Genomic DNA, 18,656 nt, shown 5'->3' with positions numbered 1-18,656 from the left:
CCTGCGAATTAAAAATCTTAGCGGAATTCTACTCTAATTTTCATTTTCAGGAATTCTCAAGATATACTTTGATTGAATACATATGTCCATATTTCTCTTCTGTAGCAATGAAACAGAATTTGCACTCTTTTCATTAGTTACAGTATCTTTGTTTTATGACCCAGTGGTCAACTTTCAGCTGTTTAGGTTGTGAGGCTCTATTTTCTAGGCTTCTGTGAGTAGGGTGACTGACTTAGATGATTTAATTTCTGTTTGAGTGACAGCCATTGTTAGCTTGATTGGATTTGTTGTTCAGGTGACTCCTCTTATGTCCTAAATAACAAAAGGCTTTGAGATGGTAAACCCTCTTTCAACATGGCTTCTTTGTGCTCTGTCTTATTTTATAACTATCCATTTGACAATTATGTTATATGACCACATCAAGCCTGCTGTCATAGACTTATAAGAATAATTTTATTTTTTCATTCAGATGATTGCAACCTTCACATGCTATGGCAATGGAAAGTCATTTTATTCACGGTCAAATCACATTGACAGACTTGCCCTTGATTAGTATGGAATGTGAGTGTGTTATTTGTACTGTTGCCCATCTGGAGCTTTGTAAAAATGTGAGCGCAGAGGATCACAGAAATCATATAATTCTTGCTTTACAGTTTTAACAAAGTCAACAATCAAGCAAGTTGAAGACTGTAATCTTAAATTCCTAGGGAGGGAAGACTTTATATATTTATTGATTTCTATTTTTACCTCAAAGGAGTTCAGGGTGGTGTATATGGTTTCATTCAGTCCCCCACTCTTCTCTGACAAAGTAGCTTAGACTGAGAGATAGTGATATGCCCAAGAGAGAGAATCTGTCATGAATGGGTCAGTATTTGAATTTGCATCTCCCCAGATAGCTGCATTTCTCTACTTGAAGAGAATATGTATCGCTATGTATTGACTGGACTGCTGATTCAGTTGATGTTGCAGACGTAGTTCAGATGCCTTGATTTCTAAACAAATGGAGAAATTCTCTCTCCTCATTTTACTTTGCAGATGCAAAAGGGACCTCTTATACAATATAATAAGCAGTCACAACTGTACAGTACTTGACTGTTCTTTTCTGGTTGAAATTGTATAATCATGTTCATTGCCACTTTTCGCACCCACCCACAGCCCTGTGGGATAAACCATGTTTATCAGACAGCTAAAATAAATCATGGATTGAAAGAAGCATCACAGGTTATTCAGCTGACTTCTCTGGACTTAAATAATGCCTGACAGATACCCATCCACTTCTTTATGCTTCCAGGGGAAAGAATCCACATAATCTTTGGTCAATTTCGTTCTCTTAAAGAAATTAAGAACAAGCCCATTCTTGCTTTTGAAATAATTTCATGATATCCATCCTAAGTATGCTTTGCTTTAGTTAGATTGTTTTGCCTGTGCTGTAGACCCTTTTCTTTAAAAGACTTTTTAAACAAGTGTCTAAATAAGAGAATATAGCTGAAAGTCCATAATGATTTTAAGTAAAATCACTTGAAGGTTATGGCCTTCTGAAGAAATACCTTTTATAAAAGTACTCGTGAATATTATGGTCTTCATGGCGCTGCATGTTTAGGACAAGGGAGTGGAGTGAGGGTGGTCATTCTTGAAGCAGCAAATAACTTTTTAAAGTAAAAAATGTTCATAAGGTCTTGTGGCAAAGATGAGTTGTCATTTTGTTTTTGTGCATTTGTTGCAGACAAATCAGAATGTTGAGCTCCAGAGAGGTCGCTTGCGAGATGACATCAAAGAATATAAATTCAGAGAAGCTCGTTTGCTGCAAGATTACACGGAGCTTGAGGAGGAGAATATCTGCCTTCAGAAACAAGTCTCTGTCTTGAAACAGAATCAGGTGGATACTGAAAAATTTATCTTGTGTCTTCAAATTTGGTTCTGCTTGAAAAAGCTGTAGCTTGCTTATGAAGCCATAGACTTCAGTCCTCAAAAGTTAATTACAGCTGCTTTCTATACAGGGCTTCATCTTCTCCTTTCCTTCTCTTTCTGTTTGCTTGTTTCTTTTGATGATATGAAGAGCCCAATCCTACCCAACTTTCCAGCGCAGATGCAGCTGTGCCAATGGGGTGTGTGCTGCATGCTGTGGTGGGGCGGGTTGATCACAGAGGCCTCTTCAAAGTAAGGATGTTTGTTTCGTTAGCTTGGGGCTGCATTGTGGCTGCATCAGCACTGGAAAGTTGGTTAGGGTTGGGCCCTAAGTTGCCATTGAAGGCACAGCATTGTAACGCTGTTAACAGAGGAGGAAGGTTATGAGGGAAAGATTAAGCTTTTGCCTGTAAAAGTTTACCATCTCTGCACCAACTTCTTGCATAAAGAATTCTTCACTGTGTGATAAATTTGGATGATACCATCCCACTGACCACCCTTTTCAGTAAGGAAAAGTGTGTTTGTGCATGTGTCCAGCTATGCCTGTTGTTCTTGTCTCTCATAGTAATATTTTAGTCTCATAGCAAGGTGTATCATTTGAATCCTTATCACACATTTTAAAGGCTGTTATTTTAGCTGTGTGATAACGGGCAGACCTTCTGAATGTCATGTGACTATAGGAATGGAACAGTATATTGCATACATTCTCCTTCTCATATGATTGGGCGGTCACTTGGATATCCATTTTGAACCAAAGATCATCTTTAGTCTGTTTCACTATTAATATTGGAGCATTTCTGGTTTTCTGTTTGATCTTGTGGTATCAGGCATTTTAGTGACTCTTTTTATGTCCTAGGTGGAATTTGAAGGGCTGAAGCATGAAATTAAGAGGCTTGAAGAGGTAACAGAATTCCTTAACAGCCAGCTAGAAGATGCCATTCGATTGAAAGAAATATCTGAACGCCAGCTTGAGGAAGCCTTGGAGACCCTGAAAACAGAGCGTGAACAGAAGAATAACCTTCGGAAGGAGCTGTCTCATTATATGAATATCAATGATTCCATGTATACCAGCCACTTGAACATCTCTTTGGATGGACTGAAGTTCAGTGATGAAACCACAGAGCCCAATAATGATGAAATCGTGAATGGCTTTGAACAGAACTGCCTGAGTAAAATCAACAGTGGCAATAATAAAGCATCCACACCCAAGAAAAATGAAAGCTTCCCTCCTGCCCCTAGCCTGGTGTCTGATCTTTTGAGTGAGTTGAATATATCTGAAATCCAGAAGCTAAAACAGCAGCTTATTCAGGTAAGTGTTTGCTGCATAGATACATAAATATGTATACATTAACCCCCCCAATTTAAACTTTATTCAAAATGCATGTTAGGAAGTTCCTATTGCTACAGTGCTTTCACCCTGTTTGTTTCACTACTATTAATAATTACATAAGAACAGCCCCACTGGATCAGGCCGTAGACTCATCTAGTTCAGCTTCCTGTCTCTTACAGTGGCCGAAATGGCAGCAATGGAGTCAGAGGTAAACTGACACAGCCAGCATCCTAGGAAATATTGGTGACAGGATGTGGAATTAATTTTAGTCATTTCCTTGGGTATTTCCTTTAGTCATAAGAGCCAAGTCTTCCTTGTGCTGTATAAACATATTTTGCAATAATGATTGTTTCAATCACAGCACAGTGTATTTTCTTTGTTAAAACATACGTCTTCTTTTTGTCCCATGTTCTATAGGACCCCTGAACAACAGAGTTGCTGTATTCTGTTAGATCATTTAACAGTATATGCATTTTCATATTCTTCAGTGTTTCTTAACTGGGCATGTGCTGCTAGAGCAGGAAGGGGTTCATTTCTCTGTGACATGTTTGTGCAAGGAATTCTGCAAGCAAAGAGTTACTTGCCATAAAGTGAATAATGTCACATATTTAGCATGAGCCTTATGTTACCCAGCAAGCCAAAATTCCATTTCTCAATTGTATGAATAAGTAATTTAGAAACTACTTCCTTAAGATCAAGCTGCATTTTTCAGAGACAGTAGCTTGACATCTTTTCTGTTTCATCAGGAATAATGAAGTGGAGTGGATAATGCTGGTAATTTAGAGCAGCAGTATTAACTTTGTTTTGTAGTGCCTGTGAGCTTTGAGAGATACCATAACGGTCCATAGAATTTCTTCTTCAACTGAATTGATGGTGGGTTAATTTTTTTAGGCAAGAAAAGTAGAGTGAGTCTGAGTGGTCTATATACAGGCTAAAGCAGTGTTTCTAAAACTGCAGGTTGGGACCCACTAGGTGGGTCGTGAGCCAATTTCAGGTGGGTCCCCATTCATTTCAGTATTTTATTTTTAATATATTAGAATTGATGCTACCATGGGTAAGTGACTGCATTTGGGGAAATGTCACAGATCATTTAACAGGCTACTATGAAGATGCTTATAACAATGCCAGTCAATGGGACTTACTCCTGGGTAAGTGTACGTAGGATTGCAGCCTAGGATTGTTAAAAATTTTCCTGCTTGATGATGTCACTTCTGGTCATGACATCACTTCTGGCGTGTCCTGACAGATTTTCATTCTAAAAAGTTGGGTCCTGGTACTAAAGGAGTGAGAACCGCTGGGCTAAAGTATATTTTCTAAGTATGTTTTGTGTTACCAGGATGCATACACTTGTGGTGTTCCTTTAGGATGCATAAAGATGTCATTATATACAGAGCCAGTCTTGGACACTTGTGGTCTCTGGAGGAAACTGAGGTTGCACTTGCATTTGCAGTGTCAGTGATCAGCATGCCCTTCAGTTAACATTAATTGTTGCAGCTGCCTGTGTTGTTCATTGATTCACAAGCAGAATGATCTGTTAATAAAGGGTGAAGCTAGCTGTGAGCATTAATGTGAATTGGCTGACCCCTTGATATCGAACATTTTGGATGCAGTTGTGGCTGTGGCTCTATCTGATCATTGCTAAGAATAATAGCAGTTATTCACTGAATGTGTGCATCAACAAAGAATGCAACTACCGCAGATACTCGCCTATAAGGCGATCTCGCAAATAAGGCAAGGGCAGGTTTTCAGCCAAAAATCATAGAATATTCCATGATCTTCGATTAAGTGGGGGGGGGGGGACTTGGGGAATGGTGCTTGTGAGGAGAAGCTGCTGCTTGCCCTGGAGCCTGATTGAAAGGGGGGAAAGAATCTTAGTCACACCACTGTTTTTGAAGACATTAACAAGGTGCCTATGTAATACTTTGTGCTGTTATCAACCCCCCAAAAGCAACAGAATTGAACATTGAATTGAATTGCTTTAAAAAAAAAAAGAATCCAGGTTTGCAAGAGCAGAAAAGCATTTGCAGTTTTAAAAAACCATCCAAAACAAATGCAGTACCAATATACAGCAACATAAACAGCTTGCCTCGGTGCAACACCCTGCTTCAGTTGCTGCCAGACAACTTTTTAGACTGTTCACTGTTGTTTTAAGAGGCACTCCTGGGTTTGAAGTTAAGGAGCATGCACATAAGACTGTACAATGGACAAATGTGAACAAAGCCGCCTCCACTCCAAACAAACAGTCCAAATGTTCCTCAGACACTTCACAGACCCTCTGCAGGCACTTTTAAAGCTATTCTGGGCTTCTCCTGGCTACCGTGATAGCCTGAACAGCCCTGACCCCTGAGTGACCTGTAGAAAAGACAGGATGTCAATCTACACTTGATTTATTGGTAGAAATTTCTTGCCTTATAAGTGAGTCTCTATGGTAGGTGTGAGAATAAATATGAATTATACAGAGTAGGACTTTTGGATCATATATCAGATTCTGGCTGGCACTGACCAGCCATAGGTCTTTTTTTCTTTGCTCCTGTTCCCTGAAATAGTTGAAATCCCTGAAATAAGTCAGCAGCTGAACCTAGGACTTTTATATTTGTGTAAAGAATGCATGGGCATCATCTGCCTTTGTCTGCGAGGGATACGTTCCCAGGTCCGCCCCCCCCCATACCAAAACCTCAGATAAAAGGGAACTCTGTACTTAACTGTGGCAACAAGCACTTCTGTCTCTTCTTTTGCTGCCTGCTATAAAATGCTAGCTAGAGAAGCAGCCATCCAGAATCCTTGAGGAGGGAGATTAAGAGAATGGTCTCCACTTCTAGTGTTCTTGCTGACAGCTTCTCACATTCCTCTCCTAGCATTCTATAATAGGCTGCCAAGCAAGAAACAGGAATGTTTGGTGCCATAGTAAAGGAAAATAGGTAAGTAATGGGCAAATGGGGGGGGCAAAGAACTGCAGGTAAGTGGATCCGCAGATATGGGGGGATGCTTGTACTCTGTGTACAGACTGTGGCTCCTTGATGTCATGTGTTAAAGTAGATGTAAGTTGAGAAACATAATTATCTATTCTTATTCATTGTAGATGGAAAGGGAAAAGATGAATTTGTTGTCTGCACTTCAAGAGTCTCAGAAACAACTGGAAAACACCAGAGGAGCTCTTTCTGAACAACATGAGAAAGTTGGCAGGCTCACAGAGAACCTCAATGCCATGAAAAAACTCCAGGTCAGCAAGGAACGTCAGTCAGCTCTTGACAATGAAAAGGAACGGGACAGCCATGAAGATGGAGACTACTATGAGGTTGATATCAACGGACCAGAGATTCTGGAATGCAAGTATAAAGTGGCTATGGCAGAGATAAGCGACTTAAAAGAAGAGCTCAAAGGCCTTAAGGCTAAATATGAAGAGTGTGAATCTAAGTATGAAGAGGAGAAGAGCAGGTATGAGACAGAAACTCAAACTCTTTCAGAAAATATCACCTTGCTGGAAAAATCTAGTAGGCAAGACAGGGAGCAGGTGGTCAGGTTAGAAAAGGAACTCAAGAAAGTCAGTGATGTTGCTGGGGAAACACAAGGCAGTCTCAGTGTAGCACAAGATGAGCTGGTTACCTTCAGTGAGGAGCTAGCCAACCTTTATCATCATGTCTGTATGTGCAACAATGAAACACCAAACAGGGTGATGCTGGATTACTACAAAGAGGGTAAAGGAGGACGCACCAGTCCGGAAGGCAAAGGTCGTAGGTCACCAATACTGCTCTCCAAAGGCTTGTTGTCTATAGACTTAGGCAAATCGGAGAGTGGAAGTGGAGACAGCAGTCCTTCACCAGTGTCATCTCTCCCATCACCAGTTTCTGATCCTCGTAAGGAACCCATGAACATTTACAACCTGATTGCCATAATTCGTGACCAGATCAAACATCTTCAGGCTGCTGTAGACAGAACAACAGAGTTGTCCCGGCAGCGAGTGACTACCCAAGAGTTAGGACCCGTAGTAGACAAAGACAAAGAGGCTCTTATGGAGGAAATACTGAAGCTGAAGTCTCTGCTGAGCACTAAGAGGGAGCAGATTGCAACTCTGAGGACTGTACTAAAGGCCAACAAACAGGTGAGCAACCTATTTTATACAGAATGAACTATAAACAACAACAAAATAGGAGTTCAGTGCATAATGATTTTTCTTCATCTGTGTAAGTAATACTATTAGTAGTCTACTTAACTCTTCTTATGTACACATGTACAGTTGCTCATGCATGCCAGCAGGGTCAGCCCATCCATGAATGATGTGGCTTGTGTTGAGTGGTGCAGGGAGAGGCAGGTTTATGGTGTCCTTTCACATCAAGTTTGTTGTTGCCTCCCTCCAGTCTGCTAGGGAAGAAGACTCATCCATCCACTTTGTACACATGAAAAACAAGTGGCAAGCAGATTAGCTGCTGCCCTATTCCTTTGTCACATTGTCTCTTTAAACCAGCACTCTCCAAACTGAAGACCACTGTGTGTCAGGAAAGGCGTCCTCAGCATGCCTACTGTTCTGCTGGGAAGATTCATGGTCCCAGCACCTCTCACCCCCAAACCGAGCCCTGGCTTGCCACTTCAGGGTCTGTCGCCCCAGCAGCCATTGTTTCCAGATTTCTGGGCAGACACAGAAAGCCAAGGCACAGTTCAGGGGATAGCAGCATTGGGACCACAAGGCTCCCCCACAGAAGAGTAAGCACCATTCACACAGGAGGGGGGTTAGGCAGTGTGCCAGATCCAGCCCACAGGGTGGAGCCTGGAGAGCCCTGCTTTAAACTTAAAGAGAACATGTGAAGAAAGAGCAAGATGATGGGGTTAGAGAAGTGGATTGCCGCTGCTAACACCTGAAAAAAATCACCCCGGCAGCTATGATCCACTTCCCTCCCTACTCACTTCTTTGCTACCTTGTTGTCCCTTTAAATCGGTGGTTCCCAACCTTTGTTTGGGATGCTACCCCCTTAAGGAGGAGAGCCACCCAATGGAGGACTTGTAGGTGCTGTTAGTACAGCACTTCACGGTTTCATTGCCACCCTGGTCTCAACAACTGCACCTTCTGAACTGTGGGCCTGTTTTTTCTATTAACTAGGGTGGCAAAACTTCCTTTGTTTCACTGGTCTAACTCGTAGAGTTGGATTCTAGTATGTCACCAGTAATGGGTTCTGAAAAGTCAATAAAATTCAGAGCTGCGCGATCTTGTTCTTTTGTGACTGAGAACTGACTTACACGTTGCAGTCCTGATATGGAAGCTGCTGCTAAGCACTCAGGGTAAAGCAGGGCCTAGGAGAGGGGGTAAAGGGGTTAATTTGTACCCGGGCCCAGGGTCAAAAACAGGACCCAGGAGCCTAAGGAGGGGACCCAGAAATGTCCTGGGATCTTACAATTTCCTATCTACTCAGATTTGTTGCCCACACGGGTTGCTGTGGACACTACCATGAGCGTGTGGTTGCAGCTACTGGCAAGCCATATATGCTGGACCAAGGAATGCATACATGACACTCTTTAACACAGTGTCAAATCTGGGAGGAAACTGGCCTGCTACAGTAGCTCTTTGGCTTGTGGATCTGCTTACCATGAAGGAGTGTAGAGAAGCTCAGGGACACAGCAGTGGGGTTATAGTTGCTGCAGAAGCAAGTTTTGGTCTGCACAGGACACTTTCCATTCTAGTATGAGCCTCAATATGATGATGCTAATTTTCTGCATGATTTTGTATATTTAAAAGATTTTAGAGAGACTTAGGAGTGTGTTTGGTTTTCTGTGTTACTGTATCTAACTATTGTGCCACATGGGTTGGTAGACCTGGGCTCCAAAGACTTTTCCAGTTGTCTCTATCCTCCTCCCACCCTATTTCATCCCTCCCTGCCCCCATTCTGCTTGCCTGTCACCACCCTCCCCTGCTCTATTTCACCCTTCTCCCTTTGCAAAGGGTCCCAAAAGAAACTTTGTCCCCCCTGATAAAATTCCTCTCAGAGGCTCTGGGGTAAAGACATGTACATGTTCTGCCTACTAACTAGAGCCACACCATGAGTGAGTCTTTTTCAGCAGCAACACAACATATGTGTTATGTTAAAACCGAACTGTGTCCTATTCTCCTTGAGTTTTCTTTTTGCCTTCTTTCTTCTTTAGCTTCAGGCACCTGTTTTCTTTGGCACCTTCCTCTAGTATCAGTGCTGACCCTCACCCATTGTGGCTGGTTGAAGCATTTGGGAAATGTGCTGATATTACTGCCTGGTAATCTCATATTTCAGAAACGCACCCACTTCAAATATACTAGTACTGCAGGCCTCTGTTTTCAAGGCCTGATCAAGCTTCATGCATCTGTTGTCAGCGCAAAGGAACTCTGAAAATGGAGTTCAAGAAACTTGAATGACTGTTGCTTGAAGTTTTGTGTCCGTATATAAATATGCGAAGAATATTCTAAAATGTAAAAGAAATGCAGTTTATTTAATTGGTTCATGGAAGAGTTGACTCCATTGCCAAGTCATTGTTTTGGTATGTAAACAGATTAAAACCTTCCTCCTTCAGCTGCTGCATTACATGTAGACTTTTCACTGCTTTTTTGGTAAACAATAGACTGCCGAGGTTGCCCTTGCCAACTTGAAGAGCAAGTATGAAAACGAGAAGGCCATGGTGACGGAGACGATGATGAAGTTGCGTAATGAACTGAAGGCTTTGAAAGAAGATGCTGCTACCTTCTCTTCTCTGAGGGCCATGTTTGCTACCAGGTAAAATTGGAAATTAAACACAGGTTTGGTTACAGGTAAAATAAATAGAAGCTATTTGCTACACTACAGTCCTTTTGAAATATTAAGGATATGAATTTATGCATGAGTGAGAGATTTTATTTTGGTGCATTGTAATCCATTTCAAATGGTTTGCATGAAAAAGTAAGATATTCTCTGTAATTGTATGTGTGTGTTATATAAAGCGCACAGAAAAAAATCCTGATGTTATAGATGTGGGTTCTTCACAACATGAAAGCAAGAATGGGATGTCAGTAATGATGAGTGTAGCTTTAAGTTTAGAGTTGTCTATGTTTTAAAAGCAAAAAACCAGAGAGGTGGAAAGAGCATTTAGACCCATTTGAAATAAAGGCTATAATTTGACTCAAGTACAAAGTCTGATCTATTTAGAAGCATATGTTAAATGTGGATGAAAAATGAAAATGCATGGGCACAACTCTTATTCTCAGTCTAATCACTGAATTGCAATGTCTGCAGTTCTACTTCTCTTATTCATTGGTGTGACATTGCTGGGGAACATTGTGATGCATTACAGGCTATAAAAGATGTGGGCTTTTTAGCCACATCTTGTAAATCACTGCCTATTTCCTTTTTTAAATTGAAATTGCTGGAGACAAAGTCTCATTGGAAAAAAGGAAGGGCATTTAGCCACATATATGCCTTTCAGCTGAAAATCCTTTGGATTAGTTTTTCTGAGAAATAGTACTGGTAATATAATCTGACGTAGGTAGGAACGGTGAATGCTAAGAGCTAACACGATCCCTGAGATGAGAGAAAACAGTGAAGAGACTATATTGGCAAACGCAAGAGGGACCAGACAGATATTGGTAATGGTTATCATTATGATGTCACCTGGTAGTCTGCATGTCTGATGCACATAATTTTCATGAACCACATTGGTTTGGGGAGGGGAAAAGCAGCTGTGTGCAAGCCTTGAAAGTACTGCTTATATCTTTTTCTTGTTCTGACTATAAAGGAGGAGATGGGAATAATTGAGAGAGCAGATGCCCTTTCCAATAAAGATCATGTCCTCTACTCTACTATGACATAGTGAATTGCAGGCTGGAAACTGTTCTGGGAATAATTAACTGTTTTGAAAGCACGCTATAGAATTAAAGATGATAAAAAAATGCATGCAGAGCTCGAGAGAGTATGTGGAACTTTTAATAAGTACCATGAATGCTAAACTGCTTTTGAAACTGATACAGCCATTAACACATTAACCTCTGGCCTCTTTTAAAAAGAATAATAGTGCAAAAACATTTTAAAGGCTTTGTTATCCCTGTCGATTTTCTAGTTTTTTTTAATTGTGTAGTTATAATTTTATCATTTCTCCTGCATTTTTTATTTAAAATGTGACAAATAATGCTGTTCTTACATTTTAGTTAAGGCTTAATGTCAAAGCCTTAGAGTGAGTTTACATCTTTTTAGATGTCAAAGCCTTAGAGTGAGTTTACATCTTTTAGTTTTTAAAGGAAAAGTTAAATACTAATGAATTACGAAACATAACAAAGCCTCAGTTACCACCTTGCATTCTGCTTCTTCAGTGATTCCACCAGTTAATAAACAGGCTTTGCTCAAAGAATGAGAAGAAACTATTCAGAGGGCAGTTTTTTAGGCATCCCTTGCTTCTGGGTAAGCCCCAGTCAGCTCACACCTGCGCCAGCAATATCACTGGCACAAGTCTGCATTGATCCATGCAGTGGAGGATCAGGCTTGGGAAAGTGGTTTGGATACAGCACATGCTGGTGCCACCCATTCCGTCCCTCTTCCAGGCTTGGTCCACCCACTTCTTGCTGCACCGTTCCTCCTTCCCCCTTGCCCTGTGCTAGGCTTACCTGCAGACCACTGGCACCAGTGGGAAGGTTCTGGCCTTCCTGCCAGCGTGCCTGGGCCTTGTGTTGTCATGTAGCACTTTATGGTGCTGTTGCAACAGCACACTGGTGGAACATATTTTCTGCTGTCAGGGGCCCTTGTTTGGATTGGGCCAAAAATTCTGAAAAATTTCCATCTTAGAAGCCTAGCCATCTGAACAAAACAGTCTTGGAACAAACTCTTGACTACTTCTGGTAACATGAGCAGGATACATTTGTATAGTCAGTTTAGCATATGAATTAGGAATTTGTGAATCTCAGCCATGGCAACTTTTGCTATCTGATGGAGAGATTTTGCTATTTAGAGACTGCAGAAATTGCTGCTGGTGAGATCAATAAGCTCTTGGCATGAGCTTCTACAATCTGCCTGTAACTGCTTTTCGTTAGTTATGCTAAAAGGAATATATCCATCAGACCATGGTTTCTAGTAGTCAGTATACACTGCCTTAAAGTGTTTTTTTTTTCTAATTTTACAGATGTGATGAATATGTCACCCAGCTGGATGAAATGCAACGCCAGCTTGCTGCCGCTGAAGATGAGAAGAAGACGCTGAACTCCTTGCTTCGTATGGCCATTCAGCAAAAATTGGCTCTGACCCAGCGCCTTGAGCATCTTGAGCTGGAACAAGAGCAGCCCAAAAGGGGGGTGCGCTCAAAATCCACTTCCAAACCCAAGAGTAGTAATCCCAGTGTAAGTCATATACGATCGTGTGGAGACAGATCTGAAGGATCTGTGCTTAATAACCAGGTGTTTTGCAGTGAGAAGTATAAGATCTGCTGCGATTAAGAAAGCAATCTAGGAGGTCGTAAATAGGGTGCATCTAACGTTTGTGCTGTTGAATGTCAGCATAAATCCCCACTATATTAATGTTGCAGTGATGAGTGGATTTGTACTAGTATGTTGTTAAACCATGTAATACCAGGTTGTATTATAGTGGTCTTAACCGTAACTGACTCACAAGCATGGGATAGGAGGGAATGCTGTTGACCAGTTAGTGGTGGAAAAGGCTGTTTCCACAATGAGCAAGTGTGATTTTGCTGTGTATGGGTAAGTGTTAAAAATGCATACCAGGTATACTTCATCTGGGTTACTAGCTGTAGCTTGTATAGCACAAATGTGATCCTTTCCCCTGGCTTACATGCATATTTCAAGTAATGGAGATAATTTTACAGCAAAAGCATCTGCTTGTTTAATAGGTTTGAGAAGTGGTGAAATGCAACACTTAAGTTTAGCTGTATAACTTGAGTATCAAGAATCTTTTTTTTAAAAAAAAAAAAAACCAAATCTAAATGGCATGTGCAGTTAGTTGCTGACATTATCACCACTTACCAAAGTCCAAATGCTTTTTTGTATGCTGTAAAAGCTAGAGCAACTTAATAGGGGGAGATACTTTCTCAAACCCTCTGGGTCTATTTGCCCCCTTTCTTGGTTTCAGAGGGTTATGTTATATAAAATTGCACACTTAAAAAAAGAGATATGCAATATTACCTGTTCTGGAACAAAACTTAATGCTTAAAAAAAATTAGAATCTCAAAGAGTTCAGAAAAGTTATGCTGTGGGACAGTCCCATGTACTACAAAGATTTTTGTAGTATCATGCTGTTGTTTGTGGAAGGGTAGCTGTGCCAGGAAGAAGGGTGGTTACACATTGGGCACCATCTAGCCAAAGTTAAGCACATTTAAATCCCCTTGACTGCAGTAGGGAAAGTTAAACAAATTCTAGACTTTTTTCCATTGCCGTCAATGGGACTTCAAAGTGCTTAAGTTGTGCCCATTATTACTGAATCTGCACAGTATATGTGTACTGAATGAATAGGAATATGTGCTAGTATTGTCAAGTTGCAACGCAGTTCTCAGTATTAAGGCTTGATAGAATAGTATTACAGAGCTCTGACTTCTGATTCAGCAAAAAAAAAAAATTGCAAGCACATGTTCCACAGGGCTCTACATTCTAGGCACAGGGAATTAAATGACCAGTTTATTCTTGCCGATACGTAATTATGAAGTAGGTTAGCATATGCGTATTCACCTTTCAAAGTCCACTATTGAACTTTCAAGAGGCCTTTTTAGCCGCTTAATTTCAATACATTTGATAACAGCAGAAAAAAAGTGTACTTCATAATTGGTGCCTATAGAAGCAGTAATGACACAAGGCTGGGGTAAAAAATGTTGCTTTTAAAATTGTGGTAAATTGAAGGAGCACAATAAGGCACATTTTTGGGGGGAAAAAAGAATTCAAAAGTGCCTAGTCTCAAACTTTATTTTAATGTAAAGCCCTGTCCATTTTGTACTCTTTTCAGATAACTTTGTATGCTTAGAATATTACTGAAGAAGTAATGCAGGACTGCACAGCTGTGTCTGCTGATAGCAGTAATATTGTTTTCCCTTTAAAGCCATGCTAATAATAATAATAATCTCAGTGTTGTTTGTACTGCCTCATCTCACATTCCTGTTTCTTTTTAGATGATCAGCAGCTTGCTTCCTCTGTACTGCCGCTCTGCCTATAAAGTAGTTAGGAGATATAGCAATGTTACTGTGAAGTAATAAGGGGAGTGCTGCTGGTTTCCATAGCAAAGGGAAACCACTGGGGGCAGAGACCTCTCAAGAGATTAGGAAGGACAAGAAAACCTGCAAAATGGAAATGCAAAGGAAAGTCCTCAAATGGAGAATCTGACGTCTAGGAAGTAAACAACCAAAGTTATATGCATTGCTTAAAAAAAAAAAATCAACAATTATGAACCATCTAGTTCTAATGAAGAATCAGCCAACAGGAGAGGTTTTTAAAAAGAGGTCTCTTAATTTTCCAAATGGCAAGTGCTGTACACCTCTCTTTATTACTGCATTTGCAGCAAACACTGTAGTTCTCCTAAATTTGAGCTTTAATATTGCTACGTAGCAGGTTTTGATGTTTTTAGAGGCAGAACACCTTTTAACGATGTTCAGTCCTGCTTTTCTCCTCTTTGCTGCACAATAATCCGAAAGGCCTTTTTACCCCTCCCCATCCCTCGCATTCTTGCATTGTGTGTGATGCTACAAAATGCCTTGGGGAGTCACTCGGCATTCAGAAGAGTAAGCTATTTTGCTCCATTAGAAGCAGCAATTGCTTTTGCTTCCATGTGGATGGGGAGCTATTAATACAATTCTAACGGTTTCCTTTTCTCTCGGTGGTGCTAACAACATGGAATACTCATGGAGGGAAAAGGACACACTAAGAGCTCAATTGCATTGGCAAGTTTTCAAGTTAATTGAAACAAAAGAGGGAGGTTTTCAGTGTTGTTGGATGGTGACATTGTCCATCAGTGTCAGTTCATATTGCTCAGTGCGACGCATTTACCGTTTCCATTAAGCTTACTCATAGTTTTCCATGGTTATTTCTGCCATTCTTTTGAAAATAATTCAGTTCAAGGAGCTGTGCTTGGTGGATGGCACCCAAGAACAGCTCTGCTTCATTCCTCTGTTTTTAAGTTGTATGAGTCCAATTGGCTTTAAACCCTAGAAAAAAAGAAACTCAAAATCATCCCAAAAGGTTGTTTACTGTTGCTGTGTAAAATCTTAGGTTAAGATGTTCAGAATTGATGTGAGCTTACTCCTGTTGGGTTATCAGTTTCCTAAAACTAACTTCTGTTGCACCAATGTCTCATTTTGCTTCCATTGGTTTGGGCTACAACATGGGACACTTTCTAAGCCATCACCTACCTCTGCAAGCAGGACTTTTCTCCTGAGTGGTTTACTGTTTTCTGCATTGCCTGGCATGATACACTGACCTGCATGTTTTCTGGAGAGCCTACAGCTTCATTGATAACTTCTTTTGCGTACTCACTGCTGTTTACTTATGCTTGAACGGCACATCCTGATTCAGGACTTGTAAGAAAATTTCTTCCTGCACAGCTTTTGCTAACAGGCAGTGCGCCAGAGCATTGTTTCAGATGCTTGGAAAGCACTCGTTGAACTACATTGGCTGCTTTACCTTAAAAGACTAACTGATGCCCCTCAACCGACTAATGTGCTATTGGACCTATTGCAGCACACCCTTGGGTGTTTTTTAAGTTTTCAGTTCTTGAATTGACAAATAATGACCCAATTTTTCATATCTAATGTTTTTGTTTGTTTTTTACTTTCACTTTTCAGCTGTAGAGTAGTTCCTGGAGAAGGCCATTGCAACAGTGCAACTCCGTACCTTAACCTGTGTCGTTACGGTTAGAAGTGGTGGTAGCCCGTTGCACAAAGAATGGAAACCACTGATAGTGAACTTACTTTTTTCCTTTAAAGCAAAGCAACATAATTTTCAGCCTGCAATTTGTGTGTGTGTGTGTCCCTTTTTTAAAAAAAACATCAAACTTTTTGGCATACAATGTCTGAATACAAACAAGTAAAGCTTTACCTTTTAAGTGCTGCTGCAGGAAAAAAAAACTTACAAATGCTGAAGAAACCTACTCATAGTGAAATAATTGCCATGGTAGCTTATGGCGTGTTAGAAATGTTCAGATGGGTATCTCTTTTTAATTTCATTATAGAGCATTCATTTTTTAAAACTATCTGATTGTTTAAACCTGTGCACTTTTAATATTTTGATATTTACTTTAACGTCTTTTTATTCTTTTTTGTAGAAGAGTTTATATTTAAAAAAAACAACAACCCAGTGACTTATGCGAATAGTTTCTCTCCATTTGAGGCTTGTGCTTGATGTGTTCCATCCACATGTGGCAAAGTTTTCTACTACATTATTTTTGCTTTCTCACTGTGTTTAGAAAAGAGCTTCCACACAAACCAGGAGTTCTGCTAAACTATATATGTGCTGTGCATCAGCAGCTTTATTTCTTTTTTAATTATAAAATGTTAAGCACTATCTGTTTAAAATTACTGATTTTTAACTGCCATGTTAATTGAGAAATCCAGGGTATTCCAATTCTGGGGTTTTTTCATATTGTATTATTATTCTTAGGAATAGTTCAATGTAACAAGGAGAAAACTTGACTTTGCTCTGGTTAAAACAGTTATAGGCACTTGAAAAGAAATATTAGTGTTACCTATAAATTCCAGAATGTCTGGGTTTTAGGGAAAAAAAAATTATATGGCGTATGATTGGTTAACAGAATTTTATACAACGATACCACTTAAATTCCAAATTGGAATTGTTTTTGTTACTACTTTGTTTTATTGTGCCAAATTGTGGTACATTTTAGAAAGACAAATTCTAAAGTTGTTGTCAGTGATAGGGTGTTCTATTTCAGCGCCTTTTTGTCATTTAATTGTTGCCAGTAGTGCCTTTCATAAGTTTTAAAGGGAGTAGGCTAGGCTAGCTTAGTCTGTCCAAGGAGAAAGGAATTGTGGTTTTGGAACCAGTAGTGTTGTGGAGCAATAAGTGCAAAGCGAACTCCCCTATCGCACATTTTTTTAATGGGTAGACCTACTGCAGAGATGATATATGCGCAAATTGTAAAAAATTCTGTTAGTCAATGATACTTCATCATGCAAATCCTTGCAAATTCAGGGGCATGGAAGAAAACAAACGAAATATTAAACAAAACCCGAAAATACTTTGCAAACCAAATGGACTTTATTGAACAGAATAATAAACAAGACGTATTAACACATTTGTGGTTGCAGTACAGAGGACGTGTTGGGAATAATTGGTGTTCTGGTAGCTTTGTTCGGTGGTGGATACAGTTTAACCATAGTATTGTTTGCAAATGTGAAGAAGAAAAACAAGACGTTTTAATATCTTTTCTCTTGCATGTTGTATCTAATCATTGTAATTTCAGGAAACAGAAACTGAAATGTGCATCAACAAAATGGGTACCTGCTAGTCTTGGTGCTATTTGTTGAGGCTAATTTGCGTGATTAAATTGGTACTTCTGGGGGAGGAGAAAACACCTGCCTCTATCTTATTAAAAAAAAAAAAGAACAAATTGTAATAATAATGTCATGGGGAAAAGCTTTCTGTTTGCTGGAAGAAACTTTATTATTCCTAGAAGTGGGGACTTATATTTTCATCTTTTTGGTTACAGTATTGACTCATCAGTGATATGATTACATTTAAAATTGCATCTCTATGTGGGTATTTATTTGAAATGTCAAAGTACTGTATTATGTTTTTATGTGCATTACCTTTTAGTGGTGGATTGGTCTCCATTTTATTATCACATGCATGTACTCTTGCCAATAACCTTTATTGGGGGAAAAAGAAGTTAAATGTAATTGATTAAAAGGCAGATGTGGAAGATACAACTCTGTTAATCTGATGATTTTAGAAAGTGTAGAGGACATAAAATGTTGATTCCAAATTAATCCACAAAGAGTGCATGTTGTGTAGGAAAGCAGTCTACCTGCATAAAGATTGTCATGTTGGCAGTATCAATAAAGAAGAAAGAAGAGGTCTGACCAATTTGTCTTTGAATTATGCTGCTTTTCTGTGCTGAAGTGTTGCTAAAATCACAACAGTTGTAGCATACAAAGAGTTTTTCTTCCTCCTCTTAGGGCACTTTTACACATTTTGGACTTGATCCAGTTCAGCTTAGGCCATTTTTGGCCCAATCTTATCATTGGGCTGCACTCCTGGAACTCGCATTCTGGCAGCACAGCCCAACTTACAGTGCTGCAAAATGCAACGTTCTATCATTGCTACCCAGCTGCTGCTGGAAAGGGCTACTGGTGCCAACCATGTGGTAGTAGCCCTCCTGAATCACCCAGCGCTTACAAGAGTGGCAAGGGTAGGCTGTGTGAGTGGGGAAGGGGAGGAATGCGATGCTTTGTGAAGAACTGGAAAGAAGGGTAGGGAGGGGCAGTTATGCACCCTGGATCT

At 40.1% G+C, this 18,656-nt stretch overlaps 1 protein-coding gene across 2 annotated transcripts in view; it reads left to right on the top strand.

Annotated features, from left to right (window-relative positions):
• The window catches only part of BICD2 (BICD cargo adaptor 2), a 113,889-nt gene extending 95,650 nt beyond the window's left edge, over positions 1-18,239 (top strand). The window contains exons 3-8 of one of the 2 annotated variants that reach the window (XM_066613440.1): positions 1,724-1,876; positions 2,762-3,214; positions 6,315-7,334; positions 9,812-9,963; positions 12,332-12,545; positions 15,983-18,239. In XM_066613440.1, the coding sequence (XP_066469537.1) occupies positions 1,724-1,876; positions 2,762-3,214; positions 6,315-7,334; positions 9,812-9,963; positions 12,332-12,545; positions 15,983-15,988 (1,998 nt within the window). In that variant the 3' untranslated portion in view covers positions 15,989-18,239. The other variant, XM_066613439.1, reaches the window with a different exon arrangement.
• Positions 18,240-18,656: the final 417 nt, after the last annotated feature.

The sequence above is a fragment of the Tiliqua scincoides genome, chromosome 2 (genome assembly GCF_035046505.1).
Source record: "Tiliqua scincoides isolate rTilSci1 chromosome 2, rTilSci1.hap2, whole genome shotgun sequence".
Taxonomy (NCBI): Eukaryota; Metazoa; Chordata; class Lepidosauria; order Squamata; family Scincidae; genus Tiliqua; species Tiliqua scincoides.
This window is presented reverse-complemented; position numbering and strand designations above follow the sequence as displayed.